This window comes from Triticum aestivum, chromosome 3B, assembly GCF_018294505.1.
Source record: "Triticum aestivum cultivar Chinese Spring chromosome 3B, IWGSC CS RefSeq v2.1, whole genome shotgun sequence".
NCBI lineage: Eukaryota > Viridiplantae > Streptophyta > Magnoliopsida > Poales > Poaceae > Triticum > Triticum aestivum.
Genome location: NC_057801.1, coordinates 713165373 through 713186345, shown reverse-complemented (window position 1 = coordinate 713186345; position 20973 = coordinate 713165373). Strand labels below are relative to the sequence as shown.

The following is a 20973-nucleotide window of genomic DNA, read 5'->3' as shown; positions in this document are numbered from 1 at the left end:
TTGTATTGGGGCTAAAGAAAATACTAGACTTTTCCACGCTTACCAGCTGTCCCGATGCTGCATAATATAAATCTAGTGCTGATTTTAGGGCCGTGCTACGTCTTGAGCTTGCGTTGGTTTTCCTTGAAGAGGAAAGGGTGATGCAGCACAATAGCATAAGTATTTCCCTTAGTTTTTGAGAACCAAGGTATCAATCCAGTAGGAGGCTCCTCACAAGTCCCACGAACCTACACAAACAAACAAAGAACTCGCAACCAACGCGATAAAGGGGTTGTCAAACCCTTCACGACCACTTGCGAAAGTGAGATCTGATATAAATAATATGATAAGATAAATATATTTTTGGTATTTTATAATATAGATGCAGAAAATAAAGATGCAAATAAAAGTAGATTGAAAACTTATATGATAAAAGATAGACCAGGGGGCCATAGGTTTCACTAGAGGCTTCTCTCAAGATAGCATAAGTATTACGGTGGGTCAACAAATTACTGTCGAGCAATTGATAGAAGCGAATAATTATGATGTTATCTAGGCATGATCATGTATATAGGCATCACGTCCATGACAAGTAGACCGACTCCGACCTGCATCTACTACTATTACTCCACACATCGACCGCTATCCAGCATGCATCTAGAGTATTAAGTTCATAAGAACAGAGTAACACATTAAGAAAGATGACATGATGTAGAGGGATAAACTCAAGCAATATGATATAAAACCCATCTTTTTATCCTCGATGGCAACAATACAATACGTGTCTTGCAACCCTTTCTATTATTGGGTAAGAACACCGCAAGATTGAACCCAAAGCTAAGCACTTCTCCCATTGCAAGAAAGATCAATCTAGTAGGCAAAACCAAAATGATAATTCAAAGAGACTTGCAAACATAACTCAATCATACATAAAAGAATTCAGAGAAGATTCAAATATTATTCATAGATAAACTTGATCATAAACCCACAATTCATCGGATCTCGACAAACACACCGCAAAAAGAGATTACATCGAGTAGGTCTTCACAAGAGAGGGGGAGATCATTGTATTGAGATCCAAAAAGAGAGAAGAAGCCAACTAGCTAATAACTATGGACCCGAAGGTCTATGGTAAACTACTCACAACTCATTGGAGGGGCTATGGTGTTGATGTAGAAGCCCTCCATGGTGGATTCCCCCTCCGACAGAACGCCGGCGACGGCTCCAAGATGGGATCTCGCGGATACAGAAGGTTACGGTGGTGGAAATATTTCTTTGGTGTCTTCCTGGATGTTTTCGGGGTATGTAGGCTTATATAGGAGGAAGAAGTACGTCGGTGGCTGCCCGAGGGGCCCATGAGACAGGGGGCGCGCCCTGTAGGGGTGGGCGCGCCCTCCTATCTCGTGGAGGCATCGACTGCTTCTTGACTTGCATTCCAAGTCCTCTGGATCACGTTCGTTCCAAAAATCACGCTCCCGAAGGTTTCATTCCGTTTGGACTCCGTTTGATATTCCTTTTCTTTGAAATACTGATATAGGCAAAAACTAGCAATACGAGCTGGGCCTCCGGTTAGTAGGTTAGTCCCAAAAATGATATATATGTGTAAAATAAAGCCAATAGACATCCAAAACAGGTAATATAATAGCATGGAACAATAAAAAATTAAAGATACGTTGGAGACGTATCAAGACGCCGCATTATGTTGGTTTGCTTTCATCAAGATCAACGAGTCATCCGCAAAGAGGAGATTAGTTACTGGTGGGGCGTCTCTATATACTTTAACTCCTAATATGTTCCCGTTCTCCTCAGCATGCGAGCACAAGGCATTCAACCCTTCTGTGCACAGCAGGAATAGGTAAGGTGATAGCGGGTCCCCCTATCTCAACCCTCTAGTAGGCTTAAAACTCTCACTTTCCTCTGCATTTATCCTTACATTGTATTCTACTATTGCGACGCATTGCATAACCAAATTAACACACTCTCGACGGAAACCCAATTTTAGCATAGTCTCCTTCAGAAAAGTCCACTCGACTCTATCGTAGGCTTTGTGCATGTCTAAGTTTTATAGCACACAAGCCCTCTCTACCCTCTTTTTTATTCTTGATTGTGTGAAAACATTCATAGGCCACTAAAATATTATCGGTTATCAATCTACCTGGTACAAAAGCACTATGTGTTGGACTAATAATTTCTAGTAGAAGGGTCTTCAATCGAGAGGCCACCATTTTTGCAATTATTTTGTATAGCACATTACCTAAGCTGATCGGCCTAAATTGGGATACCTTTTCCGGTGAGTTAATCTTAGGAATCATCAAGACTGCAGTATCATTCCAACCATCCGGGATAGTACATGTCTTGATTGCTTTCAGAACCTCCTCAACTAGGTCTTCCCCTAGCATGGGCCTGAACCTTTTATAGAAGATAGCGTGGAGTCCATCTGGTCCTGGAGCTTTCAAGTCCCCAATATCAAATAAAGCCTTGCGAACATCTTCCACGATATAAGGAGCAAGTAGAGCATTGTTCATTTCGTTTGACACTCTCTTACCCACAAGAGATAAATCTTCTTGATTCGGATGCTGAACTTTCGATGTGAAAAGCTTTGTGAAATATTCAGTTATGTGATTCGTCAAATCCTTTTCTGTTAACCATTTTTCAGACTCATCTAATAGTTTCTTTATATCATTCCTTTTTTTGCTAGCCGTGGCATCATTATGGAAAAAATACATATTACGATCCCCGTGCATCAACAAGTTCGCCCGTCCACTTTGTAACCAGAAAATTTCCTCTTGATCCAAGATATTTTCAATTAGCACAATAATTTCCTTCTGACAACCTTGAGACTCCATATTTAACGGGCCCCGCCTAGGCTCTCCAATTCTTTTTTTAATTTCCTAATTCTCACCTTTGGTCCCTTTAGAGTTTCCCGGTCCCAGGTATGTAGATCGGCATGTGCTGCTCTGGTACGATCATCAAGTGACGGTCCAATACCTGCAAGTCTTGCTTTCTCCCAAGATGCCTTAACAATTTCAATGACCTTCTCTTCCTTCAACCACCTCGCCTCAAACTGTTTAACCTGACCTTCTGGTCGTTTAAAGAATTTTTCATCCAAGTAATCCGTATCCAGTACGATTGGGCGGTGGTCAGAATGAACATGTTCTTCATTGATTACTGCCGCTTGTGGAAATTTGTTTGCCCATGCTATATTGCGGACCCCCCGATCAAGACGTTCACGTATTTTGCCTCTCCTCCAAGTGAACGGGTCACCCGTATAGCCAAGGTCATCCAACCCGCAATCCATTAGGCATTCACGAAATTCTCTCATCATACCAAGTGGTCTAGCAGTACCACCCTTTTTTTCCCGACAGGTATAAAATTTCATTAAAGTCCCCCAAAACAACCCAGGGGTGATTGCCCTTACTATATAGATTGCGAATATCATCCCAAGAAAGATGGCGCTCGTTCCATTTCGGACGACCATAGAAACCCGTGAACCGCCACTAAACCACTTCCTCATTCATAAAAACAATATCAATAAAGTGGGCGAGATATAGTTCAACTCGATTTTATTCAACTTATGATAAAACAAAACTAGGCCACCGGCCTTACCATCGCTTTTCACTGCAAACATAGAATCAAAACCTAAATTACAACGAAGCTCGTCGGCTTTACAATTATTCAAATGGGATTCAGGAAGGAAAATTAAATCTGCCCTTGTACGCTCCTATAGGTCCAGGAGCTCACAAACTACCATGTTGGAGAGCATACCAGGACAGTTCCATCCTAGGATTTTCATTTGGCCCGGTGGTCCTCCTTGGAGGCCGCCGATGTGCCAATCTCGTCTTTCTCTTTGCCAACCGATTCCACTCCCTGCGGAACATACTCTTCTTCCTTCTCGTCGGTCTCCTTTGTGACGTGTGTAACCCTGCCCTCCTCGTCCTGGACAGCTACAACTCTACCCATACACACCTGTTTGGATGAGACGGTTGCATCACCATATAACATGCGCTCATAGCTATCCATCTCTTTTTCAAATGAAAACTCTAAGGCACTACCCGTCGGCTGAATCCCAAAAGAATGCCTCCTTTTTTCCCTAGTACTTATTTGTGGGCATCCTCAGCTCTGTTTGGCTGCCCCCTTTTTTTGTTTTACTTCTTTGAATTTCCCATCATAGAGTTTTTAGCTGCACAGAATATAAAGCGTACGACATTATTTTTCGCACCACCACCTGTAGCGATCCTTGCGGCAACCACACTTGACAACGCCTCTAGCACCCCCGGCTGGAAGAGGAGGCTGCCATTAGGCTAGCCATAGTGGGGGTAACTTAAGTAGTATCATGCACTTGGGACTCGCAAACATTCTTATGTGGCAAGCAATTAAAGAAGAGAGAGATGGTTATAGTAACATAGGTAGATACTGTAACATAATAAATGTGATGTTACTATGTGTCATGCATGACAATAAATGTGATGTTACTAAGTCGTTCGTTCCCACTGTCCCATCGATCACGCCACCAGGCGATCCCTCCCCCCACCGATTTTTTTCTTCCCACCGAAAACCGAGACCGGTTTTCTTTCATGCATCACAAGAACCAAGCCAAACGTTCCATCCCCTTCCATATAAAACAACAAACCTTCCATCCTTCCCTTCAATTTACGACACCAATTAAATCAAATCATATGGAATCATATCAGAAAATTCCGTCACAAGAAGCTTCCATAAACAACAGTTTAATCTAATATTTTTGCTCTTTCTATATACAACAAATAATTTTCAAATCCTATCTTTCTTCAAAGTTTGCCGTCCGATCAGGTGTGCGAGGCCTGTTTCTTCAAACTTTGCCCCTGGTGCCGCCACGGCTGCCAGCAAGACATGGGTGTCGGTGAGGCTTCCAGCGATCCACGGGTGCCGGCGCGTCTGTGAGCGAGACACATGTTAGTAACCTGTACACAGTTCGCTTCTGGTTAAACTAATGCGGGAAGAGACTGGGCTAACTATACAACTGTTCGATTGGTGGTGTGACATAGCCCCAACTGTTCGTCCGATTCATACATGGTCCTGACTGTTCTTGTGTGCTAGCGAGGCATATACCTATTCAAAGTATTAGATTAAACTGCTTTAAGTATACAACCAATGCATAGCAAGGCATGACATATGTATACATTCAACCCTTTCGAAAACTTACTGCTTCTCGAGAGGTATCCTAACCCCGGCTATAATTTTTCTGACGTTCTACCAAAGTAACCTGTACCAAGAACATGGCTAAGGAGGATAATTTGATATATACATGATTTCTATTCAACAAGCAACGCTATCAGAATAAATGCAGCACAAATATGATTGTGCGATTTCAGATTAGCTCCATAGTGTTCCTTTTTTATTATTATCAAGAGCTTGTTAAAATAACTGTGGTACATAATTGATATGGAATCCAGTATGCACTTATATGCACTTAGTTGGCTATCTTTAGTTTCTATATATACTGATGGAACTATCTTCAGTTTGTATATATACTTGTCACAAATCAGTACTTGGCACAAACCTATCTTGGTGGTCAAACATAGTGTTCCTCAAGCATGTACTGGTGGAACTATCCCTGCCATTTATTTATATTTAGGTGAGAGTCCATACATTTATTTGAATGGTCTGGTGGTTCAAAATCCAAATATTTGATTAGCACATATATACATATGAGCGTTACCAATGCATACAAAAATAAATGACATGGATAATAAGAACTAGCTTTTCATGTCAGGGTGAAACTGTATGGAGAGTAGTAGAGTGATGACACCAAAGCAAGAGCAAGGAGTAGACCGAGATAATTGGCAAGCATGCTTGTTACACTAACATGAAGGTCTACAGAAAAGCTTCAGGATTTTGAAAATTTATTGTGTTTACAAAACAAGATCCATCTTTAGGATTTTGTTTTCTCTTTACTGTTCACCAGGGAGTATATGCTCCCTGGAGCCAAAACTCCAAGCAAGTTTGTCTTGTCAGTGGCGTATGAGAAATAAGATTTGTGTCCGAGAAAAAAATACTACAAATGGAGGACGAGATGATGCTGCCAGGCCAAAGCAACATTTTCATGTTGTCCCCTGACTCTATGCTTTTCTGTGTGGTTTCATCTACTCTCATATTTTTTTGCTTTTCTTAATCTCGACTAGCCTAGGAAGAAGAAAACTTGAACCAAAGTAGTTAATCCATTGCACAACTCAATGCATTTCAAATTGTTCTGTTGCTTCCACCAAAATCATGCAAATATAAAGATAATACAAGAAGGTTAGTTACCTTCCTTTGTGCAGGACAAGAACTCTACCCGCTGCCATTTTACGGAACCTGTAGCAAGAAATGCATTACATGACAATGTTGGTTATTGGGCACAAAAACTGAAGAGAAGCGTTATTGTACCAAACATGCCAAGAACTTACTTTACTTCTGTTCAATGTAGATTAAAGTGTGTTAAATATAGTATACGGTACTTATTGGTCTTCTTTGCCAATGATAACTGTCTATGACAGTGATGTCCTCAAACGACTTGAGCCCGTTTGGTTCTCGTTGGGAATGGGTGAATCTTGCTAAGCAACACCGACATCGACAAATGGAGGCGACAAATAGGCTCCGACAACCTCTTGGTGATATCACCAATTATGATAGACTCCCCAAAGAGGGTCCAGGTATATTTAATTGATAATTGATTGGTATTTGGTGATTGTTAAATTATTAACCTAAACAATCACTTTCGCAAGCCATTGGAGCTGGCCCACAACCATCGAGTGGCTTGTTTATTCGTGAAGCAGATGCCCTGTCTCCCTCGACCATAGAACTTCCGAAAGGGAGTCCAGGTATAACTCATCAGCAATATTTAAATGCCTTCGATATTGGTGATTACTAATTTGAACAATCCCTTTCGCAAGCCGTTGCATCTGACCCACGACCATCGAGCAGCCTGATTATACATGAAGCACCAATCCCCTCTCCGTCAACCGTAGAAAACCACAAAGGTAGTCCAGGTATAGCTTCCGAACTCACACTTCCTTCCAATTTATAAATATAATGAAGCGGTAAATTTAATCCATCATACAGGATTGTTGCGAATCATCTGGTTTGGTATATAATTAATATATGGCAACCCTGATGGTGCACGATTTTATCCATAAATACTATTACTGTTCAAAATCAGATGCTAACTTGTGTATACCTACAACAACAGATGGAGCTACGAGGGGCCGTGCTAGCCAACGTAAAGGGACCTTATCAAAGGAAGAAAGGAATGTCATCAACGCATGGAGAAGAGCAACTTATAAGAAGAAAAAAGAAGAGCAAGGGTACCAAGAACAAAAGGATAAGTTGAACACAAAGAGACAAGAATCTTATCAGAAGAAGAAACAGCAGGAAGACCGACATCGACAGATGGATGCGACAAATGGCCTCCGACATGCTCTTGGTGAAGACACCAATGTTAATATACTCCCCAAAGAGGGTCCAGGTATATGGAATTTGTGTACTATTTTTAGTAATTCACCTTCAATGTTGTTTCTTACTAATTAACAAAGTCCCTTTCGCAAGACAACCGATCTGACACACAACCATCAAGCGGACTATTTATTCGCGAAGCACCAACCCCATCGCCCTCAACCATTGAACTACCCAAAGGGAGTCTAGGTATAACTCTGAGACAATCTTTAAATGCCTTTCATATTGAATTTTGAATAATTTGAACAATCCCTTTCGCAAGCCATTACAGCTGACCCACAATGATTGAGAGGCCTGATTGTACATGAAACAACAATCCCCTCTGCGTCAACCATAGAACTCCCCATAGGTAGTCCAGGTATTACTTTCGAACTCACACCTCCTTTGATTTTCTACAAACATCGAAACAGAAATAAGTACAAAGTTGAGTCACTTATTTTGGGACGGAGGGAGTATTACTGTTGTACCTCCAGTCAACCATGAGAGCTTTGAACTTGATTGTTCTGGTTCGGATGCTAATGTGTATAGACCTACAATAACAGGTCCACCTATAAGGGGCTGTGAGGGCCAACGTAAAGGGACATTATCAACGGAAAAAATGATGCCATAAACGCACGGAGACGAGCAGCTTATAAAAAGAAAATAGAAGAGGAAGGGTACCAAGAATAAAAGGATAAGTTGAACACACAAAGACGAGTAGCTTACAAGATGAAGACACCAAAGGACACAAACACATTAGATATCATAAACGCAAAGAGGCGAGCCGCTTACAAGAAGAAGAAGGAACAAATAAACACGCAAAGACGGGAAACGGCTCAGAAACATTGAGATAGCTTAACACCAGAGCAGAAAGGGGAGATTAGTGCTCAACGCCGACAGCGAGAGAAAGCTATCCAGAACACCCCGTGTGTTGAATCCATCGTGATGCCTCGTCCTGATTTAGCAACCTCATCTATGGCGAGCACATGCGGTAACGCCTGCAAATCTTACGGTATTCCTCGCCTGTGTACTCCACATCTTATGTTCGTATGCATTAAACAAATATTTACTTGCTCCATATCGGTGCAGCCGCCTACTGTACTAGTACGCTGGACGATAGTATCCTCATGTTGGATCCTGGGCAACAATCCCATGGTGAACAAATTGATCATGCTCCTGCTATCACCAAGAGCCCCGCATACATTCGAAACACCGAAACCGATGGTACTTATCCCATCATGAACCAGCTTTCATTTTGTAAACATTCAACAGTTGTTTACGACAACTCAAAAATGTTGCAAGTGCCTACCTAAGTAGAACCTTCGGTGATGGGGCTGTAGATGATGACCCAATCAAAATCGATGATCACCTGAAAAGTGTCAACGAGCTAACCAGTGATCCGGTAACAATAGTGGATAACGGAGCAGACGAGCAGAATCATGAGTCCAGAGCTCGGCATAGGACGAGAGAGCAAGCTTGCAAGGGAAGTATGGCGGCGAAGAAGCGTCAGGAGAAAATTGGCAAGCAAAAAACATCACAGAAGGTACCACGTGGTAAGAGGAATGCTCTACTAGATCGGCGTAATGAAAGGTTTGCAGGTAGGGTGAAGACCCCAACCGTTAGGTCCATCTCCATACCGGAAATGAGCTCAAGTGGACAACCTACCGTAGTGGAAGCACACGGTGCCTCGACCACATCTAGCACACTGGAGTACACGATCAGAAGTGAAGGTAACACTCCCATCCTTACTCTCCTTGCGTCCCTTGAGACTGAACCCTCATTTATTGGTTTCGCACCTGAGCAGACGACATGGACGCTTACCTTAATCGTCTCATGAATGATAATGTCAACCCTGACAGCCTCTTTGACGATGAGTATTACCTGTTTGCTGGTGAAGGTATGTACACCCACTTGAGCAACATCCACCCCTTGGGAATATCACACTAATTTTAAACATTGTTTGCAGGCTCAGATGCTGATGACATGGAGCACGACGAATTGGAAGACTCAAGTCAAAATACCTATGTCGACCATGATCCATTGGACTATGTCTACTCAAACCTCCCAGACCACACACACATCCTGAAGCACACCGCAAATTGCGATCAGTGCAAGGCCAAGAAGTTTGTGTCCGAGGCCCCGAGATTCTGCTGTCGAAGTGGGCAGATCCAACTGAAGCAACCGGAGCCCATCCCGGAGCTAATGAGGCTTTGGTCTAGCATGGATGCGGACTCAAGGCATTTTCGGGAGAACATACAGTTCTTCAATAGCCACTTCTCCTTCACAACCCTCGGAGTCAGCCTTGAAAAGCTACACAAACATGAAGTCTAGGGTGTACACGTTCCGGGCGCATGGCACCATCTACCACAACGTTCATTCCTTCGGGCCAACGTCACGTCCAGATCATCTACAGTTGTACTTCTACGACGACGACCTAGGCCTAACCCATCGGAAGGCTGCCACCGAGCAACTAGACCAGGATGTCGTCAGAAAGATAGTGGACATACTCAGGGAAAACCCATACTCCCAGCAGTTTAGGAGTTTGGGTGCGCACAGGTTCAACCTCGACGATTACAGGATAGACCTCAACACTGACCAGAGACTAGACCAACGGAAGTATAATAGACCTCTATCATCTGAGGTCGCTGCGATTTGGGTGGAGGGCACTGACCTAGCGAAGAGGTTCGATCGTAGGATTACACTTTGCGAGAATGACAACCAGAGGCAAAGTATACATGTGACGGCTGGCTCGTATGACCCGCTCTCTTACCCACTCTTCTACCCAAGGGGGGAGCTTGGTTGGCACCCGAAACTTCCTAAATGTGATGTCCCTTGGCCGGTTGTGCAACAACCAAGAGGTATACGTGATGATGATGATGATGAGGAGGATGTAGGTAAGCCTTATTCGTATTCTGTCGTTTAGATGAATTGTATACTTCTCATATGAATTCTAATGTCCGTGTTACTCATCCATGTGCAGAGGGGAATAGCAGGTTATACGTCTCGGTGAGAGACTACTACTGTTACATGCTCCAGACACGACCTGGGATATTCAATCCCATACTCTGTGGAGCACAATTGCTCCAGCAATGGGGGTGGACATGTACATCAAGATTGAGAGTTGTAGGTTGAAATGGTACAGAAAGAACCAGACAAAGATCCGTGCCGACCTGTATAAAGGAGTTGTTGATGCAATTACATCCGGGGAGACCCGGGCAAGCGCTGTTGGAGTAAGGATAGTGCTCCCTGGAACGTACCCAGGTGGCGACCGCGACATGAAGCGGAGGCATATGGATGCCATGGCAATTGTCCATACCTACGGGAAGCCTGGCATCTTCTTGACCATGACCTGCAACCCTAACTGGGAAGAGATAACGAATGAGTTGTTTCCTGGTCAGACAACGCAAGACCGACCTGATCTTGTGGCTCGTGTGTTCCATGGCAAGCTAGAGGCTATGAAAGAGATGTTGTTCAAGAAGAATATCTTGGGTGTTGTTGTCGCACATGTATACATAGTCGAGTTCCAGAAGAGGGGCCTCCCCCACGCACACTTTTTGTTGATCATGGATTCTGCCTATAAGCTTGTTGTTCCGGAGCAGTACGACCGACTCATTTCTGTCGAGCTCCCAGACAAGTAGAAGTATCCTGAACTCCACGCCTTGGTGGTGAAACATATGATGCACGGACCATGCGGTGCTCTCAACCCCAACAATGTGTGCATGTAACATAACGACTGTAAGTGCAGATACCCGCAGCCGTTCAATGAAAACACGACAGAGGGCAAGGACTCATACCCAGTTTATCGTCGTCGAGATAATGGTCGGCAGGCTAAGGTCCGGGGTAAAATGTTGGACAATAGATGGGTTGTGCCATATAACCCTTACCTTCTGCGGATGTTCAATTGCCACATCAACGTTGAGGTTTGCTCCAGCATAAAGGCCGTCAAATACCTTTACAAGTACATATACAAGGGCCATGATAGGGCTTCTTTCAGCATCGACCAGCCCGATGCCAATGGTAACATTGATGAGATCAAAAGATACATAGACGCGAGGTGGGTTACTCCTCCAGAGGTGATGTGGAGGATATTTGGCTTTCCCTTGTGTGCCAATGACCCGCCTGTCCTACAGTTGCCTCTTCATCTCCCGAATATGCATAGGGTGGCATTCAATGAGCAAGCTCACTTGACCGACGTAGTCGCCTCTGAGAATGCTTCCAAATCCATGTTGACAGAGTATTTCAAAGCTAACCAAAACCACCCATTGTCACATCCCTAGTTCTGTTAATGCCAAGTGCTAGCATCTGGTGTTGCATCATGTTTGAATTCAAGGAATTTGAATTGAGGGAATTTTCCAAGCCTCACAAATTTTAAGAGAAGGGCAAAGAACCCTGGAAAATGCATTCACTATTTCCAAAATGGCCTTAAATAATGTTGGTTATACTTTGGCAAAGGTTTTGCACCAAACCAAAAATAATGAACATTTTTGAGGAATATTTTGGGCACTAAATTTAAATCATTATTCTATTTGCATTTGGAATTATATTCATAATATATATAGAATATATTTTCAAATACCTTGGAACATTTTATGTGCTTTGGATTAGTCCATTCGGCAACATAGAAATACCCAGAGGTTATTTGGCACTGTTCAGAATCTATTTTGGAATTTAAACAGTGGCAAAGTTTAAAAACAAACAAACAAAACAGAAAACAAATAAGGAAATAAGGAGGAAAAGGTTTACCTGGACTTACCTTGAGCCCACCTAGCGCCCCACCTGGCCCAGCACTGTGGCTGAGGCCAGCCCAACTCCCCACCGTCTCCAACCTCTGCCAGTAGGCAGAGGCGTGTCACCCGCGCACGCACCTGAGGTTTCCACCTCCTGCTTCGTGCTTGCGGCCTCCCCTTCGAGCCTGTCCGCGCCTGGAGACGCCTAGCACCGCCTGCATCTCCCCCCCCTCTGGTTCCTCCCTCTTCCCCCAGCGCTCGCGCCCGCAGCCACCTGAGCAAGCCCGTCGCCGCCGTTCACCGCCACCGCAGCCACCGCGCATGCCTCGCCTCGCAGTCCGGCTCGCTAGCTCCGCCCCGACGCCGTGGAGCCACACGGCAAAACACACGACCGCAGGAAGCCCGCAATGCCGTCACCACCATCATCTTCAACCTCAGGCGCCGCCGATCGTCCTTGCCGATTTGTCGTCCTCAACACGCCCCCGGCTACCCCGAGCATCACTTCGTGATCTACGTGAGCACCTTCGTCTTTCCCCTCTCTTTTCGCTGCCGAACGCATCGCCTAGCCGTGTTTTTCCATGGAGCCGAAAGCTTCTACCCACCAACCATGTCACTGCCGTCGCTGCAGCCCCTCAGGCTCGAAGCTGAGCGTGTTTCCGTGCTCAGTATAGCTCCAGGAGCACCTAGAAGCCACCCGTTGCTCCTGCCGTGCACCATAGCGAAGTTTGCATCATCGCCCAAACTCCGGCCACCGCCGCGAGCTTGCCTCTGCGAGCTCGGGCCACCTCAGCCCCTACCATTTGCACAGATGGATGCGGGCGAGTCCCAGCTCCGCGTAGATGCCCTACGCCGGCCATTTGGTCACCGGAGGAGGAATCCCGAGCCCCTCCGCCGTCTCCGGCCTTGCCGGCGATGAGCCTCGGGTCAACTCCGGCGAGTTTGACCCGGGTTGACCCAGTTTGACTTCCCCAGAGCCACTGACATGCGGGCCCCACCCGACTAATTATGTTAGGTTAGTATTAACTAAGCTAGGTTAGTTTAGTTAGACACTGACACTCGGGACCCATCGGTCAGTTTGACCTGGGCCGCCCGTTGACCTGCTGACGTCACTGATACGTCATGCTGATGCAGTATTTGTTTCTGGGATTTTAATAAATCTTAAATGATTTATTAATTTCAGAAAATAGTATAAACTTCTAAAATTCATATAAATTCAACCGTAACTCAGAATGAAATAATTTATATATGAAAAATTATCAGAAAAATCCAATCTATCCATCTGTACCATTTTCATGCATGTTAGAACAACTTATGACTACTGTTTAGGAAAAATCATATAAATGGCATTTAAATATCCACATATGGAGTTTTAATTTGAATCTTGGATTCAAACCAACTTCATTTAATCTGGTTGTTAGTTGCATTAGCTCAAACCACAGCATATTGCCATGTCACACTCATGCATCATATTGTTGCATTGCATTGATTATGTTCTTTCTCTCTTGCCGGTGTTTGTCCCCTCTCAGTAGACGTGTTCCGACGATGAGATCGATAACACCGATGAAGAACTTTATTATCTTCAGAAGTGCCAGGCAAGCAAACCTCCCTTGTTCATTCTGATACAATCCCACTCTCTCGCTCCTGCTCTCTTTTACTGCATTAGGACAACACCGATTCATCTGTTACTTGCTGCGGTAGCTGAACCCCTTTATCCTTTGCATGACCTGTCATTGCCACAGTAAATAGATGAAACCCACTAGCATGAGTAGGAGTTGTTTGAGCCCTGATGTGCCTACTCATTCATGCTTGCTATTGCTTAGAGTTGAGTCAGGTCTGATTCATCAGGGATGAATTGGAGTGTGGTGAACATGTCCTACTGCTGAGAGCTAAGTGTGTGAACATGATTTGGTAAAGGTAGCGGTGAGAGGCCATGTAGGAGTACATGGTGGGTTGTCTCATTGAAGCCGTCCTCAGGAACTGAGTTCTGTGTTTGTGATCCATGAACAGTTACTACCACACATTGGGTTCCGGTAACTCGGCCCCTCTTGGCTTATTAATCAACTTGATCTCTGTCCAGGAGTTGCAACTAGTTTCTGGTGTTTGTAGGTAGTGTTAGTAGTCTACCAAGTGGCACCCGGTACAGGTGGGCTTGGGACAGACTAGGCACAGTGGAACGGTGTACCAAGTGGCACCCGGATGGTGGGCTTGGGAACCCTGCTCACATCGTTTGGGGCCGTGAGCGACACCCCGGCCGGATCTCCTTGCGGATGGAACCCGAATAGGCGATAAACCTGGACGAGAGACTTGTGTGGTTAGTCAGGTCGTGGCTGACACCCTCGCTGGGCTTCCGCTTGAAGGTTGCCGAGTACATGTCGTGTAAACGGCGGTAAGTGGTGAGAGCGTGTGTGAAGAAGTACACCCCTGCAGGGTTAATATGATCTATTCGAATAGCCGTGTCCACGTTAAAGGACTTCTGGGTTGCCTGTATAGTTCATAGACAAGTGAAAGTGGATACTCTAAAATACGCAAGATAAGCATGAGTGCTATGGATGGCGTTCTCGTAGGGAGACGGGAGCGGATCCATAGTGGTGTATTGATATGGTGAATATGTGGACTCGTGTGTGCCACCTCAAAAGAGTTACCTGCAGTCGTAGTTCAGGTTAGCCACCGAGTCAAAGCTGGCTTGCTGCAGTTAAACTCCACCACCCCCTTTGTTGATAATGATGCATATGTAGTTAGTTCTGATGTAAGTCTTGCTGGGTACATTTGTACTCACGTTTGCCTATTTTACGTTTTTGCAGAGAGACTTCAGTCTCGCTAGTAGTTCCGCGTGGACTTCGGCGTTTAGTTTGTTACCTTAGCTACGATCTGGTGCCCTCTACAGGATCTAGTAGATAGTCAGGCTTCTTAGCCTTTTTCGTTTGTAGATGTCTGTACCCAGACATGTTGAGCTTCCGCATGTGCTTTGACTTGTATGCTCTGAATGTTGGGTCATGAGACCCATGTTTGTAATATCTCGCTCCTCGGAGCCTACTAATAAATACTTGAGTCATAGAGTCATGTTGTGATGCCATGTTGTATTTGCACATATCGAGCATATTGTGTGTATCTTATTGTAATTCTTGGTATGTGTGGGATCTGACAACCTAGTTGTTTATCCTTGGTAGCCTCTCTTACCGGGAAATGTCTCCTAGTGCTTCCACTGAGCCATGGTAGCTTACTACTGCTCCGGAACACTTAGGCTGGCCGGCATGTGTCCTTCTTCATTCTTGTGTCTGTCCCTTCGGGGAAATGTCACGCGGTGTCTACCGGAGTCATGTTAGCCGGCTACAGCCCGGTTTACCGGAGTCCTGCTAGCCTAGTTGCTACAGCCCGGATTCACTCGCTGATAACCGACACGTTCGTTGTTGGGTCATGTATGCCTGTCCCTGTAAGTTAGTGCCACTTTGGGTTCACGACTAGCCATGTCAGCCCGGGTTCTTTGTCATATGGATGCTAGCGGCACTATCATATACGTGAGCCAAAAGGCGCAAACGGTCCCGGGCCAGGTAAGGTGGCACCCGTGGGAATACCGTGCGTGAGGCCGCAAATTGATATGATGTGTTACATGCTAGATCGGTGTGACTCAGGATCGGGGTCCTGACACCCATGGGCTAGGAATATATTGTACAAGGATTTTCCTGGAAGGTTCACATGGCAGAAGGGTAAGAAGTATTGGAAAGAGCGGGTGGAGCATTATCAGATAGGTCGAATTGTGCCTGCCAATCCTTCCGAGGGGGAGCGAAACTATCTGCGTGTGCTGCTAAACCATGTTGCTGGCAAGACATCCTATGAGGACCTGCTCACCGTGGACGGTAGGCTATGCGGGAGCTTTAGAGAGGTTACCGAAAGGTTGGGACTCATCGAGGCAGATAACACACTCGACGAGTGTCTTACCGAGGCAGAGCAGTGGGCGATGCCATGTTCGCTCAGGAGGCTCTTCGCAACAATTTTGGTGCACTGTGAGCCAGGTGACGTGCGTGGTTTATGGGATAGGCACTTCGAGTCTATGTCTGATGACTATCAGCGATCACACACGCGCCCGATTAGGGTGGAACAGATGGTGTTGCTTGACATTAGGGCCTAGGGGTATGTTGCAGTCCATGGGCAAAAGACATAGCTGATTTCGCTCTTCCATGCATTAACAATGCTTTCGACCCAACAGAGGGCGAGGCCAGAGAAGTGATCGAGGAATCCAACGTAAATTTTGACATCAATGACACTAAATTGTCTTTGTCGCTAAACTTGGAGCAGAGGGCTGCATACGACGAGATACTAGCTTCTGTTGAATGCGGTGATAGGGGTGTGTTCTTTGTTGATGGCCCGGGAGGTACAGGGAAGACCTTCCTGTACAGGGCGCTGCTCGCGAAGGTTCGAAGCGAGGGAAACATCGCTATCGCTACCGCGACGTCAGGCGTCACCGCTTCTATCATGCCTGGAGGCAGGACTGCCCACTCGAGGTTCAAGATCCCGTTGAGCTGCGATGATGGCGCCTCATGCACCTTCACGAAGCAGAGTGGTACCGCCAAGCTACTGAGAATGGCCTCATTGATACTATGGGACGAGGCCACCATGACTAAGCGACAGGCGGTCGAGGCACTGGACAACAGCATGCGTGACATCATGGGCAGACGAGACCGACCCTTTGGAGGAAAAACTGTTGTGTTTGGCGGGGACTTCAGGCAGGTGCTTCCCGTCGAAAGGAGGGGGTCCCGGGGTCAGATAATTGATGCAACCCTCCGAAGTTCACACCTCTGGAAGGGTATGCGCCAGCTAAGGCTCGTCACCAACATGAGGGCTCATAATGACACCTGGTTTGCCGATTACTTGCTAAGGGTAGGCAATGGCACTGAGGAAGTTGAGGATCAAGGAAACATACGACTCCCTGAAGATATTTTTGTGTCGTCTACAGGTGAGGGTGACGACCTGGAGAAGCTGATTGACCATGTGTTTCCGAGACTAGATGACGACCAGTCCGATCCGAATTACATGACTTCACGCGCAATCCTCTCCACCATGAACGACAACATCGACAAGATAAACATACGCATGGTAGAGCATTTTCGGGGAGAAGAAGTAATCTATCATAGCTTTGACAGTGCAGAAGGCGACCCGTATGGCTACTACGCTCCTGAGTTCCTAAATGGATTGACTCCCAACGGTCTGCCTCCGTATGCACTCAAACTGAAGCTCAACTACCCTGTCATACTTCTGAAGAACATTGATCCGGCTAATGGTCTGTGTAACGGGACGAGGCTTGTGGTGCGAGGTTTCGAGAGGAACGCCATCGACGCAGAAATCGTGATCGGACAACACGCAAGTAGGAGTGTATTCCTTCCTCGAATACCCCTATGCCCGTCTGACAACGACATGTTTCCATTCAAGTTCAAGAGGAAGCAATTTCCTGTAAGGCTTAGCTTTGCTATGACGATTAACAAGGCTCAAGGCCAGACGATTCCGATTGTTGGCGTGTACCTACCTAATCCGGTGTTCTCTCATGGTCAACTCTATGTCGCATTGTCTCGAGCCACCGCAAAGAGAAATATAAAGATCCTCACTGAGAAGGAGAAGGAGAAGGAGAATGCCAAGAAGCAAAGCGGTAAATCTAAGAAGCGAAAAAGACCTGCCTTGTCCTTACAGACCTCGATGAAGAACATCGTCTATAAGGAAGTCCTTACAGGCTGAAGTCCGCTCTTAAATATGTGAGAGGATTTACTCTTATGCTACAGGTAATTTGGTGCTCTTTGGTGTCTTTGTACATATCTATATCTTTTGATGTTTGCAATTGAACTTTATTATGTTTATAGTACAAGGCAAGTATTAATAATATTGCCTCGGATTTGTGACTTTGCAAGTTGCCAAATTTTGCTGTATGTGACATTATTTTTCATTTTGCTGGTTTGCTTATGTATATTATTCTTTTGTTGTTTTGTAATCAATCATCTACTACATCTAAACTCGGCTTTGTTTTTCTGCACAAATATTGCACACTGCCTTGGTCACTTCATTCTTGTAAAACTAGACTCCACTCAAGTGTTCTACATTAGAGAAATATTTATGATGCGGCCCCAATGCAGACTGTATGTTTACTTATTGTCGTGATCTTTGTACGTTGATGCCTACACCCTATAGCCTGAGCCACTTGACGACCAATCTGTAAATCGATGTTAGAAATATAGATGCAGATACGTTAATTATAATGTGGCATCGAATTCCATGATAATTCATACCTGAAATAAAATTGTGATTTATTTGATATCTTACTATCGTATCCGTATCGAGCACAACCGAGCGCATCTATTTCCGGTGAGGCCAACTATCCAGAATCCTCCCGCATCTTAAATCCATTGACGCTTTTCTGTTATAGGCTTTGTTCTATGTAGATACCGAAATTAGCATCGCTAAACTTTTAATCTGTAAATACCACTATAGAGTACTTTGGCCTGTAATTAGCAAGTCTTCCTTCGTTGCCGCGCAAGTACTTCTCTTGCATTCCCTGAGATATAAAGTATATACTATCTCTACTTCCTAATCCGTTTGAAAGATTAATTCAAACTATGCATGCTCCTAATAAGGAGTTCTTTATTATCTTGCATGTACTTTCACCATAATGATTATTTTCGTTATACCTCACTGACCAATGATGTCAGGCTTTACTTCGTCGGAAATCAGCACATACCAGCTAGCGAATATTCAACATAAAAATATAATGGTTATAGGCACATACCTTTCATTGCCTTTAATCTTCAAGTTCTCCTCGATCTGCTCTCTACCCATGTTCGCACATGATCCAAATTTCTCTTTCATGCTCATGAGTTTCTGATAACACGCTGATTTACTTTTATGTGTTCCTGAATAGAGTAACCAAATTAAGTGAAAATGGGTTTTCTTCTTGACTAAATAAAGTAGAAGACGGTACCAGCATTTTCCGACAAAGAGGGAGGGGGAGGAAAGAATTTATTATTAAGCTACTACAAGGGAGTCACATCTTTTAGATTCATCTTTACATGCAAGGAGAAAACTGTGATAATGCAGCCATAGAGGAACGAATCCAAAATACACAAAACAAATACATTGTTGCTATCATGAGTTTTGTTGTTGGGGTCAGGCAATTGAAGATTGTGGTCATAAATGCAGTAAAGCATGCCTCTACTTATGAGAGAACAACCAAAATTACAATAAAGTCCACACTGATTATAAGTATATTGTTCGTACAAAATGCTAAAAAGGAAAATAGGTCTTCATAAATTGAAGATAGTTCAGCCACATCAGATTCAACACTACACATAACTCGCGTACATATATGCATTGTTAAATACACTGCTAATCACATCAATACGAAAATTTCCTTTCGAGGTCTTGCAGCTCTTTGGAAATAAAACAAAAGCGACCAAAGGGAAGCTTCAAATACCTTGCCTGCAGAGACCGTGCATGTCTAGCAATGAACCTCACCAGGACTCAATCATTTGGCATGAACAGATTGCTGGGCTGCAGCACACAACAAGAAGAACCAGTTCAACACGGAGTTAATTTGAAAAAACCAATGTCCAAGACAGTTTGTAGTTAACATAAATTAACATTATTGTTTCAGTTAACAACAAAAATTTACATTATTGTTTCAGTTAACAACTCCTTTCTTGCACGGACATGTATTATGCGATCAAGCAGTAAAAAGCATTTAAGGGATTATCTAAGTACAAAATTTAGAGAGGAAAACAAAACTTTCAGACCATGAACCACCGATCTTCACAAAATAACTTGTCTGAGGTTACTTATCTGCGTAAGAGAGCGTGTACTGCACGTCGATGATGCCCATTTGCTCTATAGGATCCTGCACAATTTACAGATGTTTTTCCACTATCATGCACCCATGGACGAGGCACCTTTAGAAGTGTTTGGCATATTATGCATCTCCGAAAATATTGTAATCAGAACCCATGCGTGGAACAGCTTGTTCTACCTGATATATGTGTGCAACATGTCAGATGCAAATAATTCGATCAACTAATTATTTAGTCTAACCAGCATTGTGCTAAGCAATCAATCAATCAATTTATGTACTGGTTCATATGCCAACACATCTACAAACATCCCTGGTAAATACTGGAGCCAACACCTCCACAAACCCATGTGAGCTGCAACCTCCACACACAGAATTGCATGCTATTTGTTGAAGAGGAAGAGTAGCTATACCTGGTACGGCTCTATGGACTGTTCTCATCCGTGTCGACCTCATCCGAAGCCTCGACGACCACATGTCTGTGAAGCCGGTGTACACCATCCTGCTCATATCGCATGCACGGCAGGCTCGACAAAGGGGCGGGTGTCGATTTGGGGAGAGGAGGACTCGGCCACGAGGCGGTAGAGGCACGGGAAGGACCCGTCGCCGCTGGCGGCGGCAAGGACAAGTCGAGCACTGCCAAGCGCGGCCGCGAGATTGGCGAGGTCGGCATGAGCAGGTGTCACATCCCTAGCTTCTGGTAATGCTCTGGGCTAGCTTCATGTGTGCATCATGTCTATATTTTTGAAACTTAAATTGAGGAATATTGGAAGCCTCAAAACCCTAAATAAAAGAGGGGCAAAAAACCCTAGAAATCTCATTCATTGCTCCAAAAGGCTCTTCTTAAATGTTTGATAATTTTTGGTAAGGGTTCTGGTCCCAACCAAAATATTGAACATTTTTAAGGAATTATTTTTGGGATTTTGGATTTAATTCATTAGCTATTTGAATTTGAATTATATTCATATAATTAGAATATAATTTCAAATACCCCCTGAA

The 20973-nt window shown here is 44.5% G+C and overlaps 1 protein-coding gene across 5 annotated transcripts; it reads right to left on the bottom strand.

Moving 5' to 3' along the window:
• Positions 1–4761: 4761 nt before the first annotated feature.
• On the bottom strand, positions 4762–19822 carry LOC123071949 (uncharacterized). 5 transcript variants are annotated; one of them, XR_006434669.1, is made up of 5 exons: positions 19606–19820; positions 18922–19045; positions 6265–6312; positions 5162–5221; positions 4975–5067 (listed from the first exon to the last, which is right to left on the bottom strand). XR_006434669.1 is itself a non-coding variant. In XM_044495527.1 (4 exons), exons 1-4 carry the CDS (start codon positions 19625–19627, stop codon positions 4785–4787), a joined length of 303 nt encoding a protein of 100 aa, XP_044351462.1. In that variant the 5' UTR covers positions 19628–19818; the 3' UTR covers positions 4762–4784. The 5 variants fall into 5 exon arrangements, 3 of the variants coding, with proteins under 3 accessions (XP_044351462.1, XP_044351463.1, XP_044351464.1); XM_044495527.1 differs by lacking the exons at positions 4975–5067; positions 5162–5221 and adding an exon at positions 4762–4893 and having other exon boundaries at positions 19606–19818; XR_006434668.1 differs by lacking the exon at positions 5162–5221 and having other exon boundaries at positions 4921–5067; positions 19606–19818.
• Positions 19823–20973: the final 1151 nt, after the last annotated feature.